At 51.9% G+C, this 27,472-nt stretch overlaps 12 protein-coding genes across 12 annotated transcripts; 5 read left to right on the top strand and 7 right to left on the bottom strand.

The window, feature by feature from the left end:
• Position 1: 1 nt before the first annotated feature.
• BGZ61DRAFT_123238 (cytochrome P450) lies at positions 2-2,054 on the bottom strand. The gene is made up of 6 exons (XM_046237053.1): positions 1,848-2,054; positions 1,252-1,805; positions 929-1,199; positions 591-873; positions 259-493; positions 2-211 (listed from the first exon to the last, which is right to left on the bottom strand). The coding sequence occupies exons 1-6, from the start codon at positions 1,914-1,916 to the stop codon at positions 55-57; spliced, it is 1,569 nt and encodes a 522-aa protein (XP_046109083.1). The 5' UTR covers positions 1,917-2,054; the 3' UTR covers positions 2-54.
• A 218-nt stretch (positions 2,055-2,272) lies between these two features.
• On the top strand, positions 2,273-4,201 carry BGZ61DRAFT_411554 (general substrate transporter; the record flags this gene model as incomplete). Its single annotated transcript, XM_046243273.1, has 9 exons — positions 2,273-2,349; positions 2,391-2,500; positions 2,543-2,671; positions 2,717-2,799; positions 2,846-2,885; positions 2,929-3,652; positions 3,694-3,823; positions 3,868-3,934; positions 3,979-4,201. The coding sequence occupies 9 exons, from the start codon at positions 2,273-2,275 to the stop codon at positions 4,098-4,100; spliced, it is 1,482 nt and encodes a 493-aa protein (XP_046109084.1). The 3' UTR covers positions 4,101-4,201.
• Positions 4,202-4,251: 50 nt separating this feature from the next.
• BGZ61DRAFT_442356 (uncharacterized protein) lies at positions 4,252-5,123 on the bottom strand. Its single transcript, XM_046244721.1, has 3 exons — positions 4,916-5,123; positions 4,504-4,872; positions 4,252-4,442 (listed from the first exon to the last, which is right to left on the bottom strand). The coding sequence occupies exons 1-3, from the start codon at positions 5,067-5,069 to the stop codon at positions 4,285-4,287; spliced, it is 681 nt and encodes a 226-aa protein (XP_046109085.1). The 5' UTR covers positions 5,070-5,123; the 3' UTR covers positions 4,252-4,284.
• Positions 5,124-7,800: 2,677 nt separating this feature from the next.
• On the bottom strand, positions 7,801-9,008 carry BGZ61DRAFT_527652 (uncharacterized protein; the record flags this gene model as incomplete). The annotated part of the gene is made up of 2 exons (XM_046253139.1): positions 7,801-8,666; positions 8,714-9,008. 2 exons carry the CDS (start codon positions 9,006-9,008, stop codon positions 7,801-7,803), a joined length of 1,161 nt encoding a protein of 386 aa, XP_046109086.1.
• A 736-nt stretch (positions 9,009-9,744) lies between these two features.
• Positions 9,745-10,622, bottom strand: BGZ61DRAFT_527653 (uncharacterized protein; the record flags this gene model as incomplete). The annotated part of the gene is made up of 2 exons (XM_046253140.1): positions 9,745-10,083; positions 10,140-10,622. 2 exons carry the CDS (start codon positions 10,620-10,622, stop codon positions 9,745-9,747), a joined length of 822 nt encoding a protein of 273 aa, XP_046109087.1.
• Positions 10,623-11,381: 759 nt separating this feature from the next.
• Positions 11,382-11,786, top strand: BGZ61DRAFT_527654 (uncharacterized protein; the record flags this gene model as incomplete). Its single annotated transcript, XM_046253141.1, has 3 exons — positions 11,382-11,412; positions 11,517-11,615; positions 11,728-11,786. The coding sequence occupies 3 exons, from the start codon at positions 11,382-11,384 to the stop codon at positions 11,784-11,786; spliced, it is 189 nt and encodes a 62-aa protein (XP_046109088.1).
• A 541-nt stretch (positions 11,787-12,327) lies between these two features.
• BGZ61DRAFT_473041 (uncharacterized protein) lies at positions 12,328-13,266 on the top strand (the record flags this gene model as incomplete). The annotated part of the gene is made up of 1 exon (XM_046248408.1): positions 12,328-13,266. The coding sequence occupies one exon, from the start codon at positions 12,328-12,330 to the stop codon at positions 13,264-13,266; it is 939 nt and encodes a 312-aa protein (XP_046109089.1).
• A 1,491-nt stretch (positions 13,267-14,757) lies between these two features.
• BGZ61DRAFT_527657 (uncharacterized protein) lies at positions 14,758-17,092 on the bottom strand (the record flags this gene model as incomplete). The annotated part of the gene is made up of 2 exons (XM_046253142.1): positions 14,758-15,744; positions 15,857-17,092. The coding sequence occupies 2 exons, from the start codon at positions 17,090-17,092 to the stop codon at positions 14,758-14,760; spliced, it is 2,223 nt and encodes a 740-aa protein (XP_046109090.1).
• A 2,351-nt stretch (positions 17,093-19,443) lies between these two features.
• On the bottom strand, positions 19,444-20,506 carry BGZ61DRAFT_473044 (uncharacterized protein; the record flags this gene model as incomplete). The annotated part of the gene is made up of 2 exons (XM_046248409.1): positions 19,444-19,740; positions 19,820-20,506. The coding sequence occupies 2 exons, from the start codon at positions 20,504-20,506 to the stop codon at positions 19,444-19,446; spliced, it is 984 nt and encodes a 327-aa protein (XP_046109091.1).
• A 381-nt stretch (positions 20,507-20,887) lies between these two features.
• Positions 20,888-23,098, top strand: BGZ61DRAFT_527659 (uncharacterized protein; the record flags this gene model as incomplete). The annotated part of the gene is made up of 1 exon (XM_046253143.1): positions 20,888-23,098. One exon carries the CDS (start codon positions 20,888-20,890, stop codon positions 23,096-23,098), a length of 2,211 nt encoding a protein of 736 aa, XP_046109092.1.
• A 1,007-nt stretch (positions 23,099-24,105) lies between these two features.
• BGZ61DRAFT_473046 (uncharacterized protein) lies at positions 24,106-24,690 on the top strand (the record flags this gene model as incomplete). Its single annotated transcript, XM_046248410.1, has 1 exon — positions 24,106-24,690. One exon carries the CDS (start codon positions 24,106-24,108, stop codon positions 24,688-24,690), a length of 585 nt encoding a protein of 194 aa, XP_046109093.1.
• A 308-nt stretch (positions 24,691-24,998) lies between these two features.
• Positions 24,999-27,053, bottom strand: BGZ61DRAFT_559885 (uncharacterized protein). The gene has a single exon (XM_046255779.1). The coding sequence runs from the start codon at positions 26,953-26,955 to the stop codon at positions 25,144-25,146; it is 1,812 nt and encodes a 603-aa protein (XP_046109094.1). The 5' UTR covers positions 26,956-27,053; the 3' UTR covers positions 24,999-25,143.
• Between the last annotated feature and the right edge of the window lie 419 nt (positions 27,054-27,472).

The raw sequence follows: 27,472 nt of genomic DNA on the forward strand, positions 1-27,472 counted from the left end.
AATTAACTCGTTGAATGAATTTGCAAGTAATATGTAGACTAGCCTGACCCGAACTCAAGATAGCTTGTTTGTAGCCGCAGTGTATGCTTTCAACTGTTCCATGGCGTCTTCGAAATCTCTCTCAATCACCTCCACTTGCCTTGAAGAGCGGGGCGTGATGGAGCAGGGAAACGGAAGCGGGGAGGAGTTGAATCCTTCAGAAAAGGCGAATCTACGGATGTTAGTGCTTGAATTATCATGGCTCTTACTGGGGCTTACATGTCAACATCCACATCCCTCCCGTCAAGTCCTTTGTCTGGATTCACCTCAAACGCCCAGAGTATGCGTGCAATGTTGAGTGTTACCGAAGCAGAACCTAGATGCATGCCAGGGCAGATGCGTCGACCCCATCCGAAAGCGCTGTGACCAAATGTGCCGGGATAGTTTCGTTCTTCTATGAAGCGCTCCGGTCGAAACTCGTCGGGTTCAGGAAAGTCGGCTTCATTGTGATGGACTAAAGGGTTAGTAGAGTCCATGCAACAGGGTTGAGCAGCGTTCCCTCAAGCTGAGGAGGCGCTGCTCTCGGCACTGGGCCTGAAAAGACTACTCACTACTCCAGAGAGGCGCAATAATCGTGCTCCCCTTGGGAATAAACATCCCTTTGTACACGTTGTCTGCCGTGCTTGCATGAGGAGTTCCTCCTAGTACCGCCACAGGTCGCCAGCGCAATGTTTCCGAGGCAATTGCTCTCACGTACTCCAATTTGGGCAAGTCATCGAATGTGGGAAGGCGATCGAATCCGACAACTCTGTCAAGTTCCTCTTGCGCTCGTGGGATAAACTGAGGACCGAACTTGACACAAGCAAGGAAGAAGCTGGCAAGAGAACCGGCAGACTAATACCATTAGAATTATGTCCCGCATCAGACGTTACGTCGCCCAGACACTTACTGTTTCTACTCCAGCCCCAAATGGAGATCCTGCGGTATAGGCAAGTTCAAGATCTGACATTCCAAGGTTTTCTTGTTCGTCAAGCAAGTGCTTCGCAAAAGACGCCGGCGCAGTTCCTTGTGCAACTTTTTCACGGACTTCGTCCATGAGCTCGGTGTACATTTTGATATCCTTTTGACGTTGCTGGAGAACTTCTGCTTTCCAAGGTGCAAAAATGGCCGGAACGTATTTCAACGCGGGATACCGCTCTACTGCAAACTTTCCAGGAATACTAAAACGTTAGAGCATTCGTTAGAGCATTCAGCATGGAGGAAGAGACTTACTTGACCATTGTTAGACGCTCCATTGACTCGGCATTCCGGCGGACCACAATATCGGTTGTGACGTCTTCAACTCTTCGCCCATATGTGACAGTGACAATGACTGAAGCTGCGTATCGTTCCAGATGTGTTCGAAAGCCGGTAGGGTCCGTCAAAAGATCGTGCATCAGTACCTTGGACTCCAAACTCTGGATCGGTCGATAGGTTTCGCTCTGGCGTTGCATGAAACCTCCATGCAACAACTTTCGCCAACGTCGCCAGTACGAGGAATACGGAGCCATGAGTCCTCTCATCCCTCCTGACAACAGTTCACCTCCCATGATGAACCGAGGTCGAGAGGAATAGATGGCACCTCGCTTCTCCAACAAATCCCAAGCTGCCTGGGCGGAACCCAACACAATCGTGGGAGTTGGCCCAAGCTGGAGGTAGACTACATCTCCATATTCCCGACTAAGCTCCTCAAACCACAGCCACGGTTTTCTGATACCAACTTTGATGGTTTTGGGCCCCGGCGGCAGCTGAGAACGATGCGAATGAAGCTTCCATTCTTGTCGAAGCTGATTGTGTCAGTTGGTCCAACATTTAGCCGAGAGACTTACCCGCGGGAATGACAATGCCACATAAAAAAGCGCAACAACAACGCCCAAGGCGAAGAGAGTAGCAAACATTTTGAGATGCAGAATGAAGAAGAGGATTGGGCGCTTGTGTTAAAGGCGATCAACTGCCATGACAACTGCCGATCTTATCTCGATAAGAAGCCACCCCGCTCAAAATGTTGAAAGGCCGCGGTATTTCATTAGAGAAAGTCTGGGCAAAGAGTTAGCTCATATAATGATTTGATGTTCGTGCTACCCCGCATTATTTGACCCCATAAAGTCATCTGACAGATGTTTAGCGCGGCATGTCACAAGTACATTGGATCCACGATCCCGGGTATAATTATCCTCTACGTAGATATGACTTGAAGAAGATGCTGTTTGAAGAAGGCTGTTGAATCAGAAATTACCTGCCATCATTCGACACAATGAAGACTTACTCTTGGCTTGATAAGCCGTTTTTGACTGCTTTGTTTTTGGGAATTGGCGGGTTCCTATACGGATAGTAAGTCAATCCCATCACAACGGAAACATCTAACAATTCAGTGACTCTGGAATCATTACTCCGAGTTTAGCATTGTCCTCGTTTCTAAGTCACTTTGGTAATCCCGATGCTCCCCTTCGCGGAGCCATTGTGTCTGTTTACCAGGCCGGAGGTACGTTATTTCCGGCTTAGCGAATGCTTACTGATCATGTAGCCTGGCTTGGTAGCGCCTCTGTCGGCATCACCAGCGATTGGCTCGGCAGAAGAAAAGCCATTGCGTTTGGATGCATTTGGGGCGTCCTTGGTGGCGCCTTGATGGCGGGAGCAGCTCATGTAGCTATGCGTAAGTTGCTCTGGGGAGAGTTCTAAGACAAAGCTAACTGAGTAGTCATTATCGGTCGCTTGCTTGTTGGTTTCGCTGTAGGGACCATTACTGGTGTCGCTCCAGTCTTTGGTGCCGAGATTGCCAAGGTACGACTGTCCAGTGGAGTCTATATTGATCGTAGCTAATTTTTAGACACACCAACGAGCCAAAATTACGGCAGTCAATCAAATGAGTGAGTCCATCGATGCTTCGCATCTACAATGCTAATTAATCAGTGGTCGCATGGGGCTTCTTTGTTGCGCTATGGACCGGAGTTGGTGAAGGCCGCTGGGATAGTCCCAATCAATGGAGACTCGGTTTCGCCATCCAGAGTATTCCGGCTCTCCTCCTTGGTGTTGGAGTGCTGTTTATTGGGGAGTCTCCAAGATGGCTGCTTCTCAAAGGACGCCATGATGAAGCCAGAGAGGCTTTTCTCAGCTACCACTACGACGGATCCAACGAGGCATGGTGCGACACCGAATTCACATTGATCCACATCAATATTTCGGAAGAATTGCAAGCCCAAGGCCGACTATCATGGAAAGAGCTGTTCCAAACTTCGGCTTTCCGGAACCGTCTCTTTGTCGGGTCGTTTGTCTGGGCAGCAGCCATGCTGTCTGGCATCTCGTTTGTCCAGTACTACCAAACCGCCATCTATTCAACCCTGCAGTTCAACCAAGACAGACAGCTTCTCGTCAGTGGACTTTACGGTTCTGTCGGGCCAGTAGCGTGCCTTGCGTCTTTGTTCTTTGTCGATCGAATCGCACGCAGGAAAATTCTCATCTTCAGCTCCTCCCTCCTCTCGATTTGTTACATGATCATCACCATCATTGCCGCACTATTCCCAGCCCAGCCTGGAATGCCCACAAATGCTGCAGCTCAGCGCGGTCTTATTGCTTGCATCTTTGCGGTTTCGGCGAATTACTCGGCTCTCCTTGGCCCAATGACATGGATTATTCCGTAAGTTTTCCCCTCCGTCTATTTCCACGCTAACAAATCAGTCCCGAGGTCTTTACCACCGAGCTACGAGCCAAGGCAAATGCTATTGTGCAAGTCATCCACTACTCAATCAGTTTGATCATCACTCAATGCTCTCCCATTGCGTTGGCAGAAGTAGGATGGAAATATTACGTGAGTCACAAGGTTCCGGCGGGTGAAGCAACTAACAATCGTAGATCCTTTTCATCCTTACGAATGCTGTTTGCGCGTTGGTATTTGCCTTTGCATACCCAGAGACTAGAGGTGAGTCGGCCTTTTTACTTTGCTTTCCGTACTAACACCTGTAGGTAAATCCCTCGAGGAAATTGATGAGATTTTTGGGGACATCAAGATCATTCACGAAAGTGATGTCAAATTTGAGGAAAAGATGGGCATTGAGATTGTAGAGACTCGGAATAGCGCGGCCTAGACATTGATGTTGGTGAGATGCATAGTTTGGAGTAGCAAACGCCCGGAATCTGCCATCATTCACAGAAGCATGCGATAGATTTCCAATTAAGTCAATCCATCTCAAGGTCCCTTACAGACAGATATTGCTAGCGACGCGTGTTTTATTCTATGGGTGATCAGCCCACTAAACTGGGTTAACTATATTATTTAATGAATGATATCCAATCCTGCCGGTCCAAACTGAATCTCCACCTCCCCATCCCCTTCTCTTCATGCTGAGTAAGTCGTATAGTCCTAGGTGGAAATGCCGAGAATGGCCAGGCCGAGAGACGCCAGAATGCTCGCCGTACTGGTGAGGAGGCTGGTCAAAATGCCGCCAAGGCCGGTGACAACAGCAGAGACAGTGGCGTTGAACCTGAGACCCTGGAGAAATTGGGCGAGAGGAGTAAGAATGCCATTGACCGCATCCCTGATAGCCTTGAGTTCGTCCGCGATCAGCTTCTTGCCCCCGGGAGTAAGGACGCTGACGGAGGCAGTGACGGTCGCAGTGACATTATTAACAGCAGCAACAGCACTCTCGATGGCGGCCTTGATCTGCAAAATCTGTGCGGTAGTCAAATTGTCGACATCGCCGCCAATTTCAATCGCGGCGGCATTGGTAGCGTCCGTAATGTTAACGGCAGCAGCGCTGAGAACAGTGACAATCGCCTGAAGGTTGGCCTCGAGCTGAAGCTGAAGTTGTACGAGAACATCAGCAGCGACATTGTTCTGGATAGACACAATAATGGTTTCTAACCGGTTAGCGACGTTTGTTTTCGGTGGTTATAAACTTACTGATGTTGGCGACATTGCCCGAGGTGCTGTTGGTGATGGTGTTGGCAATGCTCTGGACCGTTCCTAGGACAGTGGTCTGTCTCTTGTCCAGCGCCTGAATAGTAGGAGCTGCCAAAGCGGCAGTGGCAAAGAAGAGGACGTTGGAGAACTTCATTGTGCTGTAGGATGTGTTGGAGATTGAATGGATGTGTTGGAGTGGAAGGTGGATTGCTGTTGGATGATGAGATATTTCGAAGACAGCCATCTCTATATATACTCTCACTCGGAAACAATACTCCTTGAATCTGTATTTGGATGGCATGCCGCACGTTGTCAGGTTGAGTTCGCACCAGGTTTGAGCACATTCCAGCGACCTATGCTTGTTGTTTGCGGAGCGTTGACCAGCGTGGCTTAGCTGCCAAGCCAAGACATACTTTGGACAAAGATGCTTACGATCTGTCTTGGTCGTTTTCTTAGACAACTTGCCGTAGAAGGTCATTCCAGGATTGGCGCAATCGTCTCGGGTCGCTCCGGGCGGGCCATCTAAGTCATTCTCAGACAAGTACGATGGTCGCTTGATTCGAAGTTCGAGGCTCGCCAAGCAGTTGGGAACTCTGAATCGACAGGCGTTCATTAGGGAATCGTTCAAACTAGCTTTGAAGGTTGAGCTTAGATACAAAGTTAAACATGGAATCGATCTCGTAGTATAACGCAATCGCAGCTAATCGTCCACCATCTGATGGCTTCGGCCCAGGCTGTCGGCCCCACAGCGGAGACAGATCATTCCGGGAGTGAATTACAAAGAACGGTTTCCAGTCCGATCTGCAATTCGAGACTCATCCCGCTGTGCAACACTCCCAAAGCGGGCAAGTTTGGACATCAACCTACAGCTTAGACGGGCCGTCGGGCCTTTCTACTCCCCGAGCCGTGTCTCCATAACGGTCTTGCCGTCTATGGGGTCCACGATCGGCAATGATCCTTTGTCAACTCATCTCTCAAGAGTCATGGGATGCAACGAAAGCATCGCTTCGTCATAGACTTGATTCAGGTCCGAGACAATCCTTCGCTTGATGGGCTTTCCGAAAGTCACAGAGGTCCAGACTCAACCGTGTGCGTCCGTTGTCTCCTCCCTCCCGGAAGAGGGTCTCCTACTTCCCGGAAGAGGGGACGGGAATCAACTTAGCCTCTGCGGCAATTACCGTGAGCTTATTCTGGCCAAAGAAAGCCTCTCATAGAAAGCCTCTCCAAAGTTAGCCGGCGGCCTTGGCAGCGGCCCTTTTGCGCCACAAAGTCAATCATTGACTTCCCGTCCGTAGGAATGCATTAGACAATGCCCGGAGCCTGGTCTAGGCGCGGGTGATCGCCCCCGGGCGGTGTAGCGTGCCGTCTGGAACATCTAGGGAGGAAAGGTATGTCTCAAAAGATGGATGATTGGCCTACGTAGCGAAGTGGACCAGAAGATGAGAATGCCATGAAGGACTGATGGTATTACCAAAAGCATCAACTACACCGTAATTTCGGCTACCAACTGTAGATGTGACTGTGTCAGCACCCGCCACGTCTACTGAAACCCGGGCCGCTCCATCTGAGTCATATCACGCATGTGTCTAGCTGACTTGTCGCACATGCGCTTTGATACTTGATACAATATCGTCAAGATGGAATCACGAGTCAAGCACATCCTTTCCCTTCAGCTTTGTCTCATCCTGGTTGGCATCCGTGTGGTCCTTTGACGAGACACGGGTGAGGATCTGCAACAACCGAACCGTGACATCCGCTCACAAACGAAGACTTCGTCCATGTTTCCGAATCAACACCATGTAGCTGTTTGGCCGAGACTGTCCCATGGGTATCTATTGGTTCAAGGATGGGCATGCGGAATCACATTCCCATGAGTGATCCGCAGATGTAATGAAATGTCCAGGTACTTGTCTTTGCTCTATACAGCTGTCTCGGATCTACGAGCGGCACGGATCTGAGATGGGATATGGTTTTCAGCTTTTCATGATTCTGGGCATCAACGCAGATGGGTCGACTGAATGAGTCCTGGGCGTAGGAATATCATGTCGGCGATTAGGCATGTCGGAAGCGGCTAAATTATGCCAAAGCTCGACCTTGTAGTTGATTATTGCATATTGAACATTGAGGGATTAGTTTGCGTGGTAGAAAGACCTACCCGAAGAGGAGCTTGGCGTCCAGGAGACTCCTAGGCCAGGGGAACGCCACGCTTTGAAGACATCACTGTGTAGTAGGAGATAGGTTTTCAGTGTATTTGTTTGATTGAGTCATAGCGCATCAGGGATACCAGTAATTTAACTGACCCGAAACCTTGACCCGAGTCAGGTCGGAGGAGCTAATTTGTGACGGGAACTCAAATATTAGATTGAATCGATTACAATCCCAACATGCCAATCTCAATTTATTAGGCCCTTAGTGTATGTGTTCATTTAATGTACTCTAGGATGGACATCAAAACCTGTTAAATTTAATTCAGATTTACTTTTACCGTTTACGCGAATTCTCGTTAAAACCAGCAGATACAGGGTAAGTTCGGCCCGGGATCGACCCACTTCCCGTTCCGGCCCGGACGTCCGGGTCGGCATCATTCCGTGAGTATTTCCGAGTGGGTCAATTGCCAAGCTTAATAATGGCATGACACCTAAACTTCTGCTTCTCACATTGCAAGGCTGTGGATGAAGGGTCCAGGCCATTGTGTGACCCTACTCCTAATTGGACACAGTCAGCTGGGAATTTATGCTTCGGCGGATTGCGCTCATGGCCACTGGTACAACGAGAAGCCGAGGTAACCGATTCATCTATGGACAAGACTACAAAGACGAATTCTCGCAAACCCTCATCTCTAGTTATCCATCCACACCTCTGCGCATACTTGAGAGCACCACCTACTAGTCCCGAGTCCTCCAGCCAACGTCAAGGTCGTCTTCGTAGATGTCAGAGTCCAGATTCCTCCAGCCAACGTCATCGTTTTTGTAGATGTCAGGGAACACCCATGGCCCTGAAAGGTTCCTTGAAGGGTTCCGTCGGGAAGGGTTCCGTCGGACTAGATCCCGACCAGGAGGAATTTCTCCCGAGGTGTAACGCATACTCAACTCTACGCTTCTGGAATGGCTTGGCCCAGCCATGTGCTGGGCAATTCCGACAAAGGCGTTTTTACCCTCAGCTGCAAAGGTGAAGCTGAAGGTCTCAGGTCTCGTATTGTATGGCACAGCATTGGCATTCTGAGTAGAGGTTGGGTACGTTGTGACTGTGTTGACAGTCCTTGTGCCAGAGACTGTGTTGGCAGTCCTTGTGCCGGAAAAGACTGTGCCGGCAGTCCTTGTGCCAGAGGAGACTGTGCCGGCAGTCCTTGTGCCGGAAAAGACTGTGCCGGCAGTCCTTGTGCCAGAGGAGACTGTGTTGGCAGCCCTTGTGCCGGAAAAGACTGTGCCGGCAGTCCTTGTGCCAGAGGAGACTGTGCCGGCAGTTATTGTGCGAGAGGAGACTGTGTTGGCAGTCCTTGCGCGAGAGGAGACTGTGTTGGCAGTCCTTGTGCCGGAAAAGACTGTGCCGGCAGTACTCGTATTGTCGGTGCCCGATCTGACCGTGTATGAGTCTGAGTCTGAGTCGGCATTAACTCTCTCAAGCATGACCCTGACCATGAGCAACTCTTCATAAGCCATAGCTGGATCGTCACTCCCTGAGCCTGTTAGCCGGCAGTATTCAGACCATGGCCACTGGGGTATTGTATGACCGGGCCACGCAAATCTCTTGACTGCACAAGTATTAGATAGAGAGACTGGACTTGCGATATAAACGTACACCACATGTTCCAGAAGACCAGATCAACCATGTACTCAAGGAACGAGGTTTTATAGGCACTGCAATCGATCCTGCTGCTGTCGCGAACCATATCGACGGCTTTCTGTCGCAATTCATCGTAGACTCGCTGCTGTACACCAGGAACCATATAATTGAAGTAGGCGTGCATGATCTCACGGCGGGCTTCGGTTTCCGCAGGGTCGTAATCATTAGGAGATAAGTGAAATTCCATGCCATGTTTCCCGAATGGCGAAAATTCGTGATATGGCTTTGGAGGGATCTGGTTCGTATCCATTTCGGTGGCTTGCGTTCGAGTCTCTCTGACAGTGTTGGTAGGTAGGCGGAAAGTCGACAGACGAGTCGGAGGACAGGGAGAAGTCGGCTAGGGAGAGGTCGGCCAGGGAGAAATCGGGGAGAAGTCGGGGAGGACGTTTCGAGAGAGGTTTCGGGAGATGTTTCGGGAGGGAATTCGACTGAGGCTTGGGTCTAGAATCGAGAGCTTTTCTTTGAGGGATGGTCGCAACTGCGTTTGATCGTGATATGTTTTCGACGGGAAATTGCAAGACCACAGCTTGGGACGCCGGAGATGTAGCGTGCAGAAAGAGGAAGAGAGACCACGGGCGGGCGCTTTTTATCGCACTTCGTGGCCACTCCATCAATGCGAGTGTGAGGTTGCGCAGGCTGTCAGAGTTGCCGTGGGTGACTGAAGTTGAGATGGGATGCGTGCTTCACTGGAAGTCAGCATGCGCAGGGTGGTAAAAGTTAGCGGAGTATCTCTGCAGCCTGAAATTGAGGGCACAGTTTCATCACTGCGTCACTATTAACTTGAGACTTGCCGTGAAGTTGGTTTATTACTCGTATCTCCCAACGTCCTTTGTCCTGCGACTCTTCTTGCCACATATCAGGCCATCACAACACATACCGACAGCTAAACGGCCCCCGTGAACTCTTCCAGTGTCCCAAAACCTTCAACCACGCATGAAAACTCGCCCAAAACAGCCGCCATCCGGGCCTCGAGTTGTCGCAGGACACTACTGGGCCTCTTCATGTCCATTGGGACGAGGGCGATAGGTAATGGATCCAGTACTCGGATCGGTTTCCATGAACCAGGTGGTATTCTCCGCACGTTGGCACTCAGCAGAGCGCACCTCGTTGATGGGGAACACGTGGAGGCCGATTTGGCGGATGTTACTCTGCTGGGCTGCCATATCGCAAACTTGCACCACCTGGTTTGCATAGCCAGACCTGAGGAAATAGCCGCCCTCCGAGAGCTCGAACGCGACACCCGGGGTTTGGAGAAACCCATCCTTGTTGGTGACAAAACTAACCGGCCTGTCTGGAACAGACTGGGGCTCGTTTTGTCCATGGGGCTGTTCTTTCGGGTCAGTCTGTACGCCCTCTTCTGGTCGGAAGGATCACTACTTACGTCAGAAACCTCAGAAACCTCAGAACCATTTCCAGTCTGGTTGCTGTCCTGGTCCTGGGGCTGAGACTGAGCAAAGCCCTGGGCGAAACCCCTTTCGTAGCCTTTTTCAAGACCCTCGGCGAAGCTCTGGGTGTGGTCCTCTCCGACATCTTGAGCTTGGTGCTGGCTTGGGTGTTGGTCGTTATCTTGGTGCTGGCCCTGGGACAGAGCAACCCCGTCTGCGAAACCTTGGGTGAAGCCCTGGGACAGAGCAACCCCGTCTGCGAAACCTTGGGTGAAGCCCTGGGACAGAGCAACCCGGTCTGCGAAACCTTGGGTGAAGCCCTGGGTGAAACCACGGAAGTATTGTTGTCTGACACCTTCACCTTGGTGCTGGTTTGGGTGCTGGTCGGAGTTTTGGCCTTGGCCCTGGCGTCGAGAGTTGCCATTTCTACCATATGGCTCATATCGGTTGTTAATTCGGCGGGGTCTCTGTGGAAGCATCTTGTCGACGGGTAGGGGATGCGTAATGGTGGCCGGAAGAGAATCGGGGAGAAGACTTGGACTTGGGCTGAGCGGTAAGCTTGAAGTTGGACGGAGGATTTGGGAAACGTCGCGAAAGAGGACTTGAGAGAGAGATGGAAAGAGGAGAAATCGAAAGGCGTGTGCGTGATTGATTGTGCGTTAGGTTCCATGTCAAACCGTGATTCACTGCAAACCTGTCCGCCCACAAACTGATTTTTTTCAATTGATTGTGAACATGTTTATGAAAACATTTGTGAACAGGCAGCAGGATCGTGATTCACTTCAAAATGATATGCCTACAAACTGGTTCTGTCAATCGATCGTGAAATTGTTTGCGAACAGGCAGTGGAATCGTGACTGACTTTAAACTTGTATGCTCACAAACTGCTTCTTTTGATCGATTGTGAAAGTGTTTGTTAACAGCAGCGGAATCGCGATTGCAAACCTGTGCGCCCACAAACTGGTTCTTTCAATCGATTGTGAAATTGTTTGCGAACAGGTAGTGAATCCTGACTCACTGCAAACCTGTCCGCCTACAAACTGTTTTTGTTAATCAATGGCGAGATTAACTATAAGTAGGTAGTAACAGCTACCGGATCTGAATTCTTTCCTGTCTTGGACCTCAGCATCAACTTCCACGCATCGAATGATCAAGATTGTCAGACGGAGACATGGACCACAATAACGCTACCGATGAGGATTGAGCGTTCCCTTTGCCTTCGCGGCATTGCGATCAAGATGGCCCCAACTGTGGCTGAACCGACCCCTGGTGAGTCTTCTCATGCCTTCTCTCAAGTCTCTGTGCACAGTGCAGCCCTTCTCTCGTCACTCCTCTCACTCCTCACTCAATGCGTATCTAACGTCTAATCACAGGGAACACTGCCAAACGTGGCCGTGGCCGTCCTCGCAAGACTCCGCTGCTGGACCCTGCTCAATCCGACCCGTCGAGCCAACCTTCTGCTGTTCTTCCTGGTCAGTCTTCTCGTGAGCACTTGTGGATGATGCAGTTCTCGCCTCGTCCCAAGATCTTGCCTAGAATCCCTCTCTAAACTCCTCATTGAACGCGTATCTAACATTAAGCCAGAAACTACCACTGCCAAACGGGGCCGTGGCCAAGGCTACGCCCAGGGTCGCCCAGAATAATGCCCAAGCAACCGAAAGTGCTACTGGCCACGTTCCTTTCAGGGCTCACTAGGTACGCTATAGATCGGAGGACAGCAAGGTGGCCAGGTACCCCGGCGATCCAGGATATGCCTTCCCAGTTGCGCTGCCAGGGGAAAAATTCTACACACACATTACAAAGAGAGAGTTTGATACAGTGGGCAACCGTAAGAAAGAGATGGGCGAGAGATGTTCAAGAATGGCTTCAAACGCAATGCAAACCTAAGACGATGCCAGTGGCAGGCCTTGGTATTCTATCAGCAAAAGGGTGGACCAGGCCGAGGGGCGCGCATAAGGAACAGAACGAGCGCTGTAGTAGAGCATGAAAGCGCCAGATATTGACTGAGTGGTTCGGCAGTATGATTCACAGTCAACGGAGTTCGGCGAAACTTGTTTAATCTCTTAGAGACACAACGATGAATCTAGGTAGCAAACTTCTGCACGCACTGAAATTTTGTCGCTGGGGTTTCTTTACATCTTCAAAGACAATCACCACCAAGAAGTTTAACACGACCCAGTCGCCATGGAACCAAACGCGACCGAAGAGCGACCCAGTGGAAGCTCAACCCCTTCTCCACGAGTCCCGTTTCTCCAAGTCATCGCTCGACTTGAAAGGAACCGGCTTTTGCTGGAGGGTATCTGGGCGAGCTTGACGCCTGAAGTCCAGCAAGCGCTGGACATGGCAGCTCAAGCGGCCGAGGCGGAGCTGGAGGGAGTTGACGCGCAGCCTAACCGGATGCGCGACTTCAATGTCTCCCGTGCCGTGGATCCCAAGGTGTCAGACCTGGAATCTCGTGTGTCTGAACTTGTGCACCAGCTGGAGGCAGCCCGGCAAGAAGCCAATGTCAAGGCCGGATCAGTCGACTTCCTAACCCAGGAACGTGACCATCTGAAGGAAAGCTTGGCCCAAGAGAGAGCCACTGTCGCGCGCCTGCAAAGCAAGGCCATCGACTCCGCCGCTGAAATCAGCAGGCTGAAAAGCGTCATTGAGGGACAGCGGATGGGTGACGCCTCCATTGACCAAAAGGTCTGGGCTCGTTCCCGAAAGAAGGAGAAAGCCATCCGGGCCCTGAAAACTACCTCGAACTCTGGAATGATGACGGATCGCGTGAGAACCGGACGACGCATCGAGGAGGTCATCGAGGAAATCGAGGATGAGGATGTGGACGAGCCGGCGCCGCAGCCTGTGGATAGCAACCCTGGCGTGAAGCTCCCCTCGGAGTCCGCTTTGTCCACTCGGTTTGCCGTTGAGAGGCAAGCAGCCCCGAACCCGCAGGGCGGGAGTGCCCCGGCCCGAACGGCCTCCAATTACAAGCCCAAGTCTCCAGAGGATCTCTTCGCTGCTCTTCGCGCGCATCGTGCAAACGCGGTCAAGGCCAACCCAAGCATCTTGACCGAGGGCTTCAGAGCTGCCGACCGCGACGAAGCGCAGAGGCATGAACACCCTCTTGTCAACGGATAGGATCGGGGCCCTCCCTCATCTCTGGACCTTGGTGATTTGGATACGGTGGACAACCTGGAAGGAGCCCAGGTCGGTTGGGGGGAGGTGTCCCTCCAGGATAACTCCAGTGTGCCTGTTGGTCACAGTCGGGAGTTCGACCAGGAACCGGGCAGTGACGACGAAATGGGTGGCCAGTAGGTGGGCAAATGGAAGACTTTGTACAATAAAGGATGGGCGAAATGTCAGAGTATGTATCATTCTATCGTTACTTGCGCTGTAAAAGTGATTGCCCATGTTCGTTGATGAATGTCACAAGCATCCCAGTGCATCCCATGCCGTAGTTCCACCTAACCAAGCCAAGATATCCCTGCCTCAAGACCGCAAGGCCGGTCGTGTCTGATGGGTGATCCACTGGCCAAATACCGTCCCGAGGTTGCTGACATGGAGCATGGCCGGTCGGTGGTATACGACGGGTGGCTGAAGGGCAAGGACACGGTGGAGAAAGGCAATAACAACACAGACACTACCGATACAGACACCGTCGACACGGATATCGCCAACAAAAGCACCGCCGATCCGACAACTGTCGCCACAAACACTGCGGGGATGGTCACCGCCGACCCAGACACGACCGAGAACTCTGGCTCGGTGCCAGACGGCATGACGCTTGAGAGCTTCGGCTTCAGCTACAAGCCTGGGAATGAAGGCACCCTCGTCGGGATCGCCGACCATTCGCTGGGCTTAGCCATTCCGGAGAAGTGGATGTGACCATGCGCTACACCATGAACAGACCCAGAGGTGGCCAGTGGAAGCGGAATCCAACACACTGGAGCCATCCAACTTCAAGAAGGCGGCCTTGACTGAAGGACTCGGAACGGGTGGGTGATGCTGCTCGCGAGTATGAGAAGGGGAATCGCGTCTCTGTAGTCTTATCCATAGGCGAATTTTTCAGCCAGCCTGCTTCCTGTACCTGTGTCCATAGATGTAATCAGGCCCACAAAGACATTTGCATCAGTTTCCGGCATCCACCTCTGCGCCTCTCCACCATTGGGTTGACAACTGGTCTTGAGGTTAGCTATATTAAATGCTTCTTGCTCAAAAGATCCCCTCTGTTGCATACCGTTCTTCTTCTTGAGAGTGGTGTTCCATAAGCATCTGGTCAGATTCCCATTGCATCGTCACGTTTGGGCCCAGCACTCAAACATCACGGCTTCCCCAACACAAGTAAGGCGAGACTGCATCTCTGACTTGACATTTCATGCCTTTATCTAATGATCCCTTACTTGATCCATCTTTCCGTCACGCTTCTCGGGCCTGCCGTTGGATGTCCATCGTTCGAGTTTGGCCTGGCCAACTTGACTCGTGCATTGAGTAGGTCAAAGCGAGTTTGACGGCATCCACACGGTACTCGTGGCATAGATGAAAAATAAGCGAACACCCGTTCGCTGTTCCATCCACGGTATTTGTCCATCCAGTGCTTGTCCCATACAACACGCCGCGACCCTGGTTCACTTAGACAGCCCGGCGCGACAGCAGACCCGCATGTATCATTGCCTCGACCTCGAGAGTGTCCGGGGCGTCGGGATTAACCTCGGGGAATCCTGCAAGCCTGGTGTGGTCCGCACGGCCAAAGATCAAGGCATACGCGTGGGAAGATGGGCTTCCAACGGACCATTCGCTCGCGTTGAAGGCCGGGTTCTTGGCAAGGATACTGGCGTTACAGCCACCAACCGCATACAGGCGCACGTGTTCCACATCCTCGGAACCCTGGGGACAAAGTCTTACGATAGCAATGAGGGCATAGCGGCAGCTACCGTCTGGGACGGGTTTGGTTCCTTCGAATCGAGTAAAGGGCATGTCGAAAGTGCGTAGCTCGTCGAAGGAACGGCTTGGCTGATCGGGGTTGTTGTAGTAATGGACACGAACAACGCTGGGACGTTTGCAGACAAGCAAGACATCGGCCTCGCGGTCGTGGTCGTACCATCTCTGCACCCCAAACTTTGAATCGACTGCTTCTTGGAGGGACATTCCGGGAGAATCAATGCGGTCCAGGACAATTATGCTCTGGGCGACAATTTGGGGTGGATCCCAAGGGACCACGCGCCACACTGAGTCTCCTCCATCCTTCTGTAGGCGGGGAGTGAACAGGTGGAACTGAGGAAGGGACCAAAATGTGTCGCTCATGAGGCTCAGCGTTGAGTTGAGAAATTGGAAGTGGGTAGCTGTCTCTGCATCGCCAGGGAACAACTTGGACATGACGGCCTTCTTCTCTGCTGCCTGCTGGGCCCGAGTCGCGTCGGTCGCTTCTTCCGGAATATCGAGCATCTGCCAGGCGTAACGGAGGATGGGGTTCTTCTCCTCGGCGGCAGCGAATGCTTCATTCTCGAGGAAATACCCGGGCATGAAGGCGTAGATGCGCCGAATGACGGCAACGAGGCAGTCCATCCCGTTCGTGTCCCAGCCAACGTCGGTGACTGAAGTCTCCTCGGGTTGCTGAGTCTGCAGGACACGACGAGCGACCGCACCGCGAGGGTCAAGCCGTTCTCGAATGTCGTTTTTGGGGTCCACGTTGGAGAAGCAACTAACAATCGTAGATCCTTTTCATCCTTACGAATGCTGTTTGCGCGTTGGTATTTGCCAGCTCTTTGGAGGACTTCACACTGAGTTTAGACAGCTCGCTCGACCTCGAGTCCAGTAATCTGCCATCTCGATCCAACAGATCTTTCTGGGCCTTTGTGAGCTGCCATTTAGAGTCCTGCAACTCGTCTTTGACGGCTGTGAGCTGCCGTCCAGAGGCCTGCAACTTGTCCTGGACGGCAGTGAGCTGCTGAGTGAAGTCTCGCAGCTTTTCTTCTCGGTCCTGCAGCACGCTCCGAAGGGCAGTGATCTCAAGGTCCCGGGCGCCGAGCTTCACCGTTGCAGCCACCAAAGACTCGTCGCTGTCGCGCAGCTTCGCCTTGGTGGATATCAACTCTTCGTCCCTTTGGCCCAGGGTCTCCAAGCAAGCATTGAGCTCTTGAGACTTGTCATCGAGGTCCAACTGAATCGAGGTGGCCTCGACTCTCCCTTGTCGAGCCACTCTATCTAGCCTGACAACCTCAGCAGCCGACTTGGTGGCATCAACCTGTGGGCGCCTTGCACTGGCCCTCTCGCTGGACAGCTCCTCCCTAAGATCAGCAACATCCCGTGTCAGGGAGTTGACGGATTCGGCCTTGACTTTGGCGTCTTGTCTAGCCGCCTCAAGCTCATTCTCAAGGGAGGCAAGGCGATATTTCAGCCCCGACACGCTGGGCTCTGGGGGTCGCGAGCCCCTGAAGCCGAGCATCTGACTTCGCTGCGTGCACTCAACGCCTTCAAGCACGGCGTCAGCCGCCTGTCCTGCTGCGTTCAACATCTCCTGAATTTCGGGCGTGAAAGAGCCCGATGCGCCCAGGGCATCCAGCACGTCCTGGAACTCATGCTGGTTCTTTCCAAGCTCGACAATCACTTGGAGGAAATGGTCGCGTGGAGTCGGCATCGGCTGCCCGGCCTTCTGAGCCGCTTTGGCTGCCTCGATGAGCTGTGCATCCATGGCACAAACCTGATCGATGTCGTCCTGGACGTTTCTGATCTGGTTAGCCACCTCGGCGAATTGGGTTGACCACCCAAGGACTTTTTCTCGAAGTTCTGGGGTGTACCCAGCCTCGACAGCCTTGTCAATGTGTCCGCGGCGCATCTTCTTCAGCGCCTCCTCAACCGTTGTCTTCTTGAGTACGACGTCGGCGATGCGGGTCTTGACGACCTGAGGGTCGAACAACCTCAGACCCTGGGCATTCAATGCCAGAATAGTTTGGTTCATGTTGCTCATCTTGTCTGATTTTGTGTGTTGGAGTCATTGCGAGAACTTGTGCGCCAGGGCCGGGTCTGATTGTGGGAATGCAACGCCTGGGGAAGGTGCTCCTTCCCCCTCCCTCGTCCATCCTCCTTCCTCGTCCAGCGGCTCCAGCACCCGCACCGGTGTGAACAGCCACGCTCACTATTAGATCGAGCTGCATTAATTTGTTCTTAACTGCAAGGCACTAACAAGAATACAGCCAGTGTGATGGTGATGACAGACACATCGGAGTTTAATGACAGTAGGTCTAGCCCACTAGACTAGATACTACTTAAAGGCCGAGCCTGACCTTGACAAAGATGGGCATGCTTTTTCCCTTTCTCAATTGAAATTTTTAGAAGACACTCTTTATCGCTAGACCTATCCCTTATTCAGCTGTCGCAGCAGCTCTTATCCCTTCTTTCTTAATCTCCTTTCTCTTATTACAGTCAGAAGTATTTGATCAGATGCTTAACAGTCTTTTTATCCTATTTTCTTCCAGCTACTCTTGATTGCAAGACGCTCTCTTGTTGGGGCTGTAGGGTATCCTCGACTCTTGCTCTCGCGGGCTTTGTCCGCACTAAGTGCCTCTCCCACTAATAAACCAGCAGTATTAATCAGGTAGTTAACGATGTTGTATTTTGGGAAGAATGTCTCTGGTAATGTGATGGGGCTAACAGTCTACTTGGAGTTTAATATGGTATGGAAGGCCTGTGCTAGCTAGGCTATTCCTACTTAAAGTATGAGATTAAATTGAGAAATAAACAGCATGCTTTTTTCTTTTTTAAATATAGAAGGGACTTTAAGTTTTAGTATACTTCTTTTACTATAGCTATTAAAGTAGCTTTTAATATTATTTTATATTTTCTTTTTTTAATAGTAAATAAGAAGTATTTAATTATCTACTTAAAGTTTTTTTATTTTTAAAATTAATTTTATTATTATTTAAATAAATTTATATATTTTTAAAGAGTATATTAAAAAGATATTATAGTTATTTAAAAAGATTATTAATTTATATAAATTTAATATTAAAAAGTTAAAGTATTTTAATACCGGATTGCAGGTAGATTACCGTGGTCCTATAGTAATCCGGAGTGATCCGTCCCAATTAATCCTGTACGTCCGGGTTCTGCCTGGGTTATGATATAGGTTGTAATACTATTTACTTATATTTTAAATAAATATTTAATAATTAAATATTTCTCTTTTTATATAATTAATATTTAATATTATATATATAATTAATAACAAGGCCTAGCGTGTGGTCCCGGTCCCAGAGGAGAAGCCTGGATTTGAGTCGGATTTTGAGATAACCAACGCCCATGACAGAGTCGACGAGCGACCAGGGACGACGGGGTGTTTCATGTACAAGGACGGGATGGGTGATAGATGCCCAAAATGGACTCAAGAGTGTTTTAAATCATGCATTGTGCTATCGAATTGACAAGCGGCGTCCTCATCATCATGTCCATGAGCCTCAAACACCTTGCGAGTGTGTGCCCTTGCCCTCATTGCTGCAGATCATCGCCACTCAGACTTTGTTGCCAGTCAAAGCGTCCATTGGAATTGGTCATTGGTTCCCATCCTGCCCCTAAATGTTGATGTGTAGCCCCTAAATATTAAGGCGTAGGTCCTATATGGCGCCTGCAAAATGGGAATCGGCCATTAAATTACAGAGGTCAGCGAAAAGCACAGCCCATCAAACAAGAGCAGGTAGGTATTCGCGCACGGGCATGAACCGCTGTCCTCAGCAACGCCTGTTTGATCATTTTGGCCTGCAGATGCGATGCTGTTTCTACGCAGGTTTTCCACGACCTTCAAACATGGTTAAAAAATTCGATTTTCGTCTCGTATGGTTGGAGTCTAGCATTATACAAGCCTTGTTTCATCTGGCCATCCGGCCCCTTGGAGTGCGACCCCAAGAGGAGAATGGTAGCGGCTTTAGCAACCTCCGAGTTCGAATGAGGTATGTAGGATGTTCCAAGCGTCTCACGATAAATCCAGATGAACTTGCGTAGTCGTTCCGTCTTATGTTCCACACCTGATGCATCGTTCATTCATCCGTGCTTCTCTGTGTCTCATCGACATTCAGATGCTGCTGGAGTAAAATCCGCCTAATCCGCACAAGCAGCTTCCACTGGCGTTTGATTTCAAGGGCTTTCTTCAAAAGCGCCTGCATCTCGGCATCTGTCGTCGCCATGAACGCCTCCATTTCACCCCAGCTGCGTAGCTGGGACACGTCTCCGGCACGGGCTATGGCCTCGTTCAACTGAGCATCTAAGCCCGAAAGGCAAGTATCCGCTTCGTCGATCTTTTGAACAAAGTCAACACGTCTCCCAAGCTCAGCCAAGGTGGCATCCAGATTCGCCGTCAGTGTAAGCCATGACGATGGCACGCGATCGGACGAGGGATTGTACGTTCTTGATGGTGGAGGACCCAGTTCCACCGGCTTCCGTAGCGTTGAAGCCCGACTGATACACCAGGCTGCCAGCCAGAGTGGCCAGGAGCTGTTCCGCCAAAGGCAAGTGGTCCGGTCTCCAGACTCTCAGGGCCACTTGGATGGTGAGGCTGACGGGTAGATCAAGCGCTGCCAGGACGCCCACAGTCAGTCCGAGAGGTTTGTTTAGTCCGACAAGTCCCTTTCGCAGGTAGCAGCTCGTCCGGGAGAGTAGGTCAAATCGAGCAGCCCACATACAACGGGCTTTGCACTTGACGCACCAATCCTATCGGATCCAGGGCTCGATTGCAACGACCCTTGAACATGGACGCGAGCGCCTCGATGCTTGGCACCTCGCCGGCCTTTTCAATAAAGCGAGCTCGTTCAGGTAAGCTCCCAGGCGCAACATCTTCTGTGGAATCGACCTTGTTGACCCATTCCAGCAGCTCACGCTCCCTGGGGAGAACCGGGGTAGACTTGCTGTATGGGCGCGGCAACGTCTCCAAGAGCTTGAACCCTTCAATGTACTTGTGGATGCCAGCGACCAGCTTTTCCATCTCGACGATGTTGAGGAACTTTCCTTGACATTCGTCGCGACTCAGCCCAATCACATAGACCCCGGGTACTTTCCCTTCAGCCTTGACAGGCATTTTGAACCACTTGGCATTCTCGAGAAACGAGTCGTGCGCCACGGTGCCTCGCACAACGGCCTTGATGGCACCTTCATCCATGCTGTGGAGAAGTTTGACCATTGCAGATGAGTTGTCCTCGTCTCCTCGGATCGAATTGACTGTTCGAGAAACGGAGAAGTTCCGATTCTGCATCACTGGGTCTGCCTCAAGGGAGTCGGCAAGTTCAGGGAGCAGGAGCGACAACTCCAGCAGTGCCGCACTCTTTTCAAAAGCGTCCAAGAGTCGAATTTGTTCCTTCCCGCCAGGCATCGGCATTGTCGCAGTGGGAACAGCCATAATCGTGTCGTTTGCGGGTTGTTGCAGTGGTTTATTGCTGCGATTGAGGCTCCCAATGCGCAGGCGTAGCTCCTAAATGTTAATGATTAGCCCCTAATGTTAATGATTAGCCTCTAATTTTAAGGATTAGCCCTTAAATGAAACGATGGTTACCTAGGCACCTACCTAAGGTTCCTACCTAGGTAAAGTACATCTGTCAACAGCTGTCAAGTAACATGCATGCACCCACTTGGCACCCAAACTGCGGACTTCACCTCACAGCTTCACCATCACGTCCAACTCCAGCCTTTTTCTCGCAATTCAACAACAATATCAACAGTAACTATTATGACTTTTGCCCTGATGCCATTTTGATCTCCACCGCTGACCTGAATAGGCAACATGTCTGCCACCACCAACAAGGCTCTCGTCGCCATCGCCGACTGGGCGTCCTCCTCCGATCCTGTCGTCTTCCGTCACCTCCGTGTCAACCACGGGGACTTCACACAACCTACTGTCCGGCAGGCCATCTGGAAGTCGGTCACTAAGGATGATGATTGTATCATCTTCGTTGGGTCCAAGATGGAGACCGATATCGCCAAAAAAAGTACTTGGGACTCGAACTCAGAGGGTACTCCGACATTCGCCACTTACGTTGAGTTTGTCGACCTGCTCGAGAAGAATCGAGCAAAAATCGGCAAGGGCCCCGACGCCTGGAAGAAGGGGTGGCAACCGGATGGGTGGATTAAGAAATCCATTGTGCCAAGCCGCGTCCTCGTCGTCATGTCCATCGAGCCACAGATGCCCTGCGAGTGTGCTCTCGCCCTCGTTGCTGCGGCCCACTGGGCCATGGACATTTCTCAGCGAAAAGAGGCTGGCGTCCGGGTATTGACAGTGTCCCCGGGGGAGGAGGAACCCGCCCTCGGGCGTCTCCTCGAGTTGTACTCTGTTCCACGAGCCCCTCAGGTTGACATGAGTGATGCATTGCCTACCGGGTACCAGACTGTTTGCGCGGACCCCTTGGAATTGGCTAGGCATATTCACTCGAATTTGACGACTGGGCCAGCCGCCAAGGACATGATCATGTGCTTTCCGCCACATGACCGCGTCTATGGGCTCTCGGATCACTTCCGGCGCCTCCACGAGTCAGGTGAGGTGAAGGAGCCTTGGATCGAGGCTGAGTCAATTCGCTTGCAGAGGAGTGAGTTGATTGTTGCCAACCTTCAATGGGTAGAAGGTACCCCTGGCCACTTGATATCCGCGAGTAACGGGTTTCATGCTACTTGTCGAATTGCTGGCTTCGATCGAGTGCACATTGTCTTGGGGTCAGCCGACGTCGCTCCCGTCTTCGACGCTGTCACTGGCCAGATCACGTCGACGGAGCTGGTTACATCGCGAGACGAACGACTGGAGCAAGTATCTTGGCTCGGGAGAGCAGACTGTCTCCCGGAGAACATATTCGTCTACATCGATACCCAGGAGCGCACCGTGGAGGAGTTTGTTGAGGCGGGTCACGGATATCGTCGCCTGAAGGTCTCCAACCGACAGCTGGGTGGCTTCCTTGGCTCCCTTGCCGGCATGTCACACTGGGGCCTTGATTTCTATCAGATCGCCGAGCAATTCGTTACTGAGCATGTTGCCTTGCGCGAGATGACAGCCCGCATGCTCCGTCAGGAGATCATCACCCAGCCGTCTGTCTCGCGATGCGACGACATAACCCTGGGGATGCCCGACGATGAGCGCATCATCTTCAGGACAGTGCTCCCCCTCCTCGACTACGACCACCGCTTAGCCTACTTCTTGGCGCGCCGCTCCTCGAGTGGTCTCGTGCGACAAGTCAAGGTCCAGGTGGCGGCTCTAATGTGTGTTGGCCCCCATGAGGTGGTTCGATTCTTCAATCCGGATGAGAAGACGTCCGCTGAGAACTTGGCGGATCTCGTCAATGCTTGCTGGGGATGCACCCGGCGGATGGCCAAGACAGGCACCATTTGGCTCATGTCAAGTCTTTGGAAGAGGGTTGTCAACAGCAGCAGCAGCAGCGGCGACTTTGAGCCCAGCGTATGCAGAAAAAGCCACAGTCACCTTCCCATCCCGGACACCTCTTCCTCGGTGGACACGCAGAGGTTATCCGAATTGAAGGACCTCATCGCGGCTCTCAATACTGCACTCGGCATCCTAGGCGTCCCCAACCAGTATCTGGATATGACTCAGGGGATCGACGAAAAAGACCTCACCAAGCCGCAGGAGTTGGAGCTACAGGTCGACTTGTTGCATGCCTACCTGTTCCAACTTGTTGCGTCCACTAAGCATCGCCATGATGGAGCAGAAGTCTTCATGACTCATGATATTTCGACCGCGAAGTGGTTTGGCACCATCGCCGTGTGGTTCAGACTCATGATCGATGCTGCTTGGCAGACGGACGGAAACCCCGAGGCTGTTTACGGCGTTTACCACCTTCTGAGACGCCGTGGTCAGCACGTCGATTTACAGGAGTGGACTTGGATCCCCATTCAGCTAGTGAGTGACTGGCATTTCGCCAACGCGGGGGAGGAGACCATCCACAGCTATTTGGCCAGTAATCCCCTTCCAACGAGGAACTTCGATGACGTTTAGACGGATACTTTCCAAAAGACGCACCATCATCAACGATAGTCATAGTGAGAGAGAAATTGGCACATAGTTGTTATAAAACAAGTTCACAACAAGTCTCAAGTTCACAATGCACAGTGATGGTTATGCCCTTCAGATATTTATTGGTTTAGTACATAATCCATAGGTATAATTTTGGAATCTAGTCCCCGAGAATCCATCGCAGTGGACCTGTTTACGAAATCGCCCAACTTGTTGTCGAGGGGACAGCCTTACATCATGGCCTAGGCATCTCAGCGCAGACACCAAGCGAGGCTGTGAGCGCTCGAACCACAACCGACATGCTTGAGCGGCCTGGCCCCTACATCGCCACCCATTTCCGCAGGATGTTTGGGCGTCTGGGACTGGATGTCTGCGGAAGCAGCTGACTTTGGACAGGTTTCGGAGAGGATTCGAACTAGGAAAAGATTGAGGGGAACTCGGAGGGGCTTCGGAGAGGAGGAGGTTTCGGGGAAAGTGTTCGATTGAGGTTCGGCCTCAGGATCGTTTGAATTTCAGTGAATCATCCCGTCGCATCTCACCTTAAGCCACTCTACCGCAACTTTCACAGACTTAGCGTCAACAAAACTTACGCCAAGCGCGACAAACTCATGCCCTCCAGTAAGCTCTCTCTAACTCTGTCTGCATGCTGGATCTCTCCATCATTCTAAGCTGTTGCCTGTTCAGTTCTAATGTCGAATAGTGGATACCACGATTAAGCGCGACCGTCTTCATCCCTCGAGAAGCGACACCCGATCCTGGGCTCGAGCCTCAGTCGAATGCTCTCCTTCTCCGAAACCTCCTCCTCTCTGAAGCCTCGTCGAGTTCTGCGAAATGTCCTCCTCCACTCTTGCAGCCGTCCCTCAAGGGAGGGTTATCGATCTTGAGCCCGACTCATCCTCCTCATCTTCGAGTCCTCTCCTCTCCTACTCCTCATCCTCTTCGAAACATCCTCTTCTCCCGATGCTGCCCCTCAAAGAAACATTGTCGATATGACTCCGAACCTCGATCGAATACTCTCTCGACACTTCCTTCTCCTCGAAACTCCCCGAAACTCCCCCTACTTCGAATCCTCTCCTCCCCGAAACCTCCCCTTTGCCGAATCCGTTCCTCTCCTGGCTATTAACACTGCTATTGACGAGCACAACAATGTCCACGGCATGACGGCCTCGAAAAAGTCCAAGGGCGGTGGACGCCAGCAGAACGTTGCGAGCCTCATGACCGGCATCCCACATAGGATACGGCCAGGGTCGGGGATCAGAGTGCCATGTTGGAAGCTTACCGTTATACAAAGGAGCACAGCAGCACCGGCGAAGTCGAGTTCTACATGGTCACTCTCAATGCCTCTCAATACGGGGCGGTTTGCTCAGGGTCGACGTGCGGGAATGACCATCACGGACGTGGGGCTCGGCGGGTACGGTGCGGGGGGCCCATTCTGGATTGAATCGCTTCCCCTGGGATGGAAGAGTTGCTTGGAAGTCAAGCTGAGGAGGCACGAGGGTGCAACAGGCCAGCAGGGACAAATGGTGCTCGATCCTGCACGCGATGTTTCTGGTGGCCATAAAGAGCCCCAGTAGTGCGATGGTTCACACGGTGGTTGGAGATTTCGGGGACGGGAGGAAGTCGCTGGGGTCGTTTCAGTTGTTGCGGGTTGTGACGGACCCGACATGTGGCAAGGACAGTCGCAGTGGAAGTTGGTCGATACAATAAAGCAACTTCACGATAAGACTCACGTTCGTCGTGACACGGTGATGAAGTTGTACTCTCCATGCCAGTATGGGGTCCGTGAATTAGTGTACATCTTCTACGCGTACAACTTTTGGATCCAGTCCTGAGATCCGCGCTCCTCCATCCGGCAGCCCTCTCGCCGCCAGAATACCCAGGCCTGCTTCTTCTCTGATCATGACAGCCTCTCGAAAATTTCATCCAACTCGAAACCCTTGTTGCGCAGCACCAGATGGGAGACACCCGAGATGGTCCTTTCTCGGGCGTCCACGAGGTCTTTTCTCTCTCGCTGACAGTGTTGAGAACTATAGATCCAGTCCGCGCATCGAATGCATCATCTCTCTAACGGAATGAGCACCTTGACGGTATCTTGAAGAGGTTATAATGGTCCTCGGCTCATGCAGGGTTCCATACTCGAGTAAGGCCGAACTCAATAATTCGGCTTGCTCGAGGGACAAGATGGGGACTCCGGGCGTGGCAGGCATATCCTGGTCAGAGTCAAGTGCCTTATCCTGGCCCGAGTCAACCCACTGCTCTTGCCCTGGAGTAGAGGGGAGAGGTTGGTCAGAAACACTTCCCCGATCCTGGCCTAGGTTAGCACGCTTCCCTTCCTCTGGGGTAGGGAGAGGAACTCGATCGGGACCAGTCAGAGAGTCAGGCCCGTGATCTTGACCCAGGTCCAACCCTTCCCATTCCTCTGATGTAGAGGAACGAGGTCGATCAGAACCATATCTACTCTCTCGGTCCACGCTAGCCTGTTGCCCTTTCTCTGTGATAGGGGGAGGCGGAGGCGGAGGTGGAGGAGGAGGCGGAGGTGGAGGAGGAGGGCTCCGCCTCCGGGGAGTGGGAGGGGGGTCGGACTGGAACCCTCCATTATTACCCGATCCAGATTGTGATGGGGGGCTTTTCGAGTCAGCTAATAACGCTTCCTCCATCACCTTTTTCTGGTGGAGAAATTCCCGGCGATAGAACCTGATGAGTTGTTCTTTGCCGCGGGGAACGTCGTTGGTGACACGACACTCACGAAAGCCCTCGTATGCCATCGCGGTGGGCATGAAGGCAGTAAAGCCCGCGTTGTCAGAAAAGGAGTCGATAGCGCTCTGGATCGTGTCCAAGTCGTGAATGTTTACGGCATAGACCTGGAATCCCTGGAATTCCGTTGGATGAGGCCCCTTCTCGACCTCAATCAACTTTCCGAGGTGATGCATCAGGTTGGACTGATTTCCTGGTCGATCCTTGTCATCGTTAGCCTTTGCGCGGGCATCTTGGAGCATCTTTTTGATGGACACAGGCAGGGCGCCATCTCCTGCCGAGTCCAAGGCCCTCCGGAGCCATTTGAGGCTCCTACAGGTTGAGGTCTCGGGCATGCGCCACACGCGACGATCATCAGTGCGACAGATGACAGCGAATTGAAGGGCCATGACCAGGAGCAAAGGGTCCCGTTCCCAGACTGAGTGGGTCATGATGTGCGCCAACTTGGTGCAGAAGGTCTGCCCCCATGTCTCCGACAACTCAGGCTCTGGAATCCGGGTGGGCTTCATCGGCTGATAAGCGAGGCATTGCATTGGTGTGACGATCGCGAGAGGTGAGCAGCGGAACTTGCGCAAGGAAATCTTCCAAGCCTTCATCATCGGGCCGTGCATCAAGTTCAAGCCCGCCAGCTCTGGAGATTCACTCCACGCTCTCTCCATCTCATCGTCATAGACAACATCGGGGCCGATGGCATCGCCCAGAGTGTCTTCCTCAAACGGCTTGCTTTTGCTCGCCATGACCTTCGTGTTTCTCCTCCGCAACTCGAAGGCCACATCCGCAAAGCCTTTGTTCATGGTCTCAGCGAAGGCCGTTTCCTCAGGTGTCGGCCCGGCCCGCTTGCGTCGCTTTCTTTGTGGGCCGACGTTGGACTCCTTCGGCTTGGGACCGATCTCAGGCTCAGAATCGGGCTCAGGCTCGAACTCAGCGTCGATCTCAAGGTCGGGATTCGGATCCGAGCCGAGCTGTGTCTTCTTCGGGCGGCCACGCCCACGTTTGGGCTGGGCACTGGCGGCGTCGGCGGCGTCTGGGGCGGGAGTCTTTCTTGGTCGCCCTCGAGGGCGTTTCTCTGTGACATTTGGTGCCATCTTGGTCGGTCGCGAGAGTTATCGGAGTTGTATATCTTTCAGAGATGAGAAAAAAAAGGTGTAATGGGCGACACGATCGTGGCGGGTGGTTAACAAAGGTGAATGGTGAGTGTTAAGGATGATTCACTGTTATCACGACGGATTACCCATCGGGCTTTATGAGCCCGGGTGATCCACTTAGTATATAGGCATCTGAGAAGTGCACATCTAGTATGGGCAGCTCCTCAGCTATCAATATAACTTGGTTACCTCAATCACCTTAACTCGCTACGCATTACTGTGCTTGACCATTACCAGACGTAATATTTACTCTATAAGTAACGCCCTAACCGCTCTGCTAATATAAACCTACAGTTTATCCAATAGTAGCCCGCCTTCTGCCTACCCTAGACTATATCTATAGCAAACTAGAAGACATAACTGTTATAAATAGCCTAATTACTAGTAAAATATATTAAATATTGTAATAAAACAAGTTCACAACAACTCTCAGGTTCATAGTGCACAGTGATCTAAA

Source organism: Ilyonectria robusta (assembly GCF_021365365.1).
Source record: "Ilyonectria robusta strain PMI_751 chromosome Unknown BGZ61scaffold_3, whole genome shotgun sequence".
Classification (NCBI taxonomy): domain Eukaryota; kingdom Fungi; phylum Ascomycota; class Sordariomycetes; order Hypocreales; family Nectriaceae; genus Ilyonectria; species Ilyonectria robusta.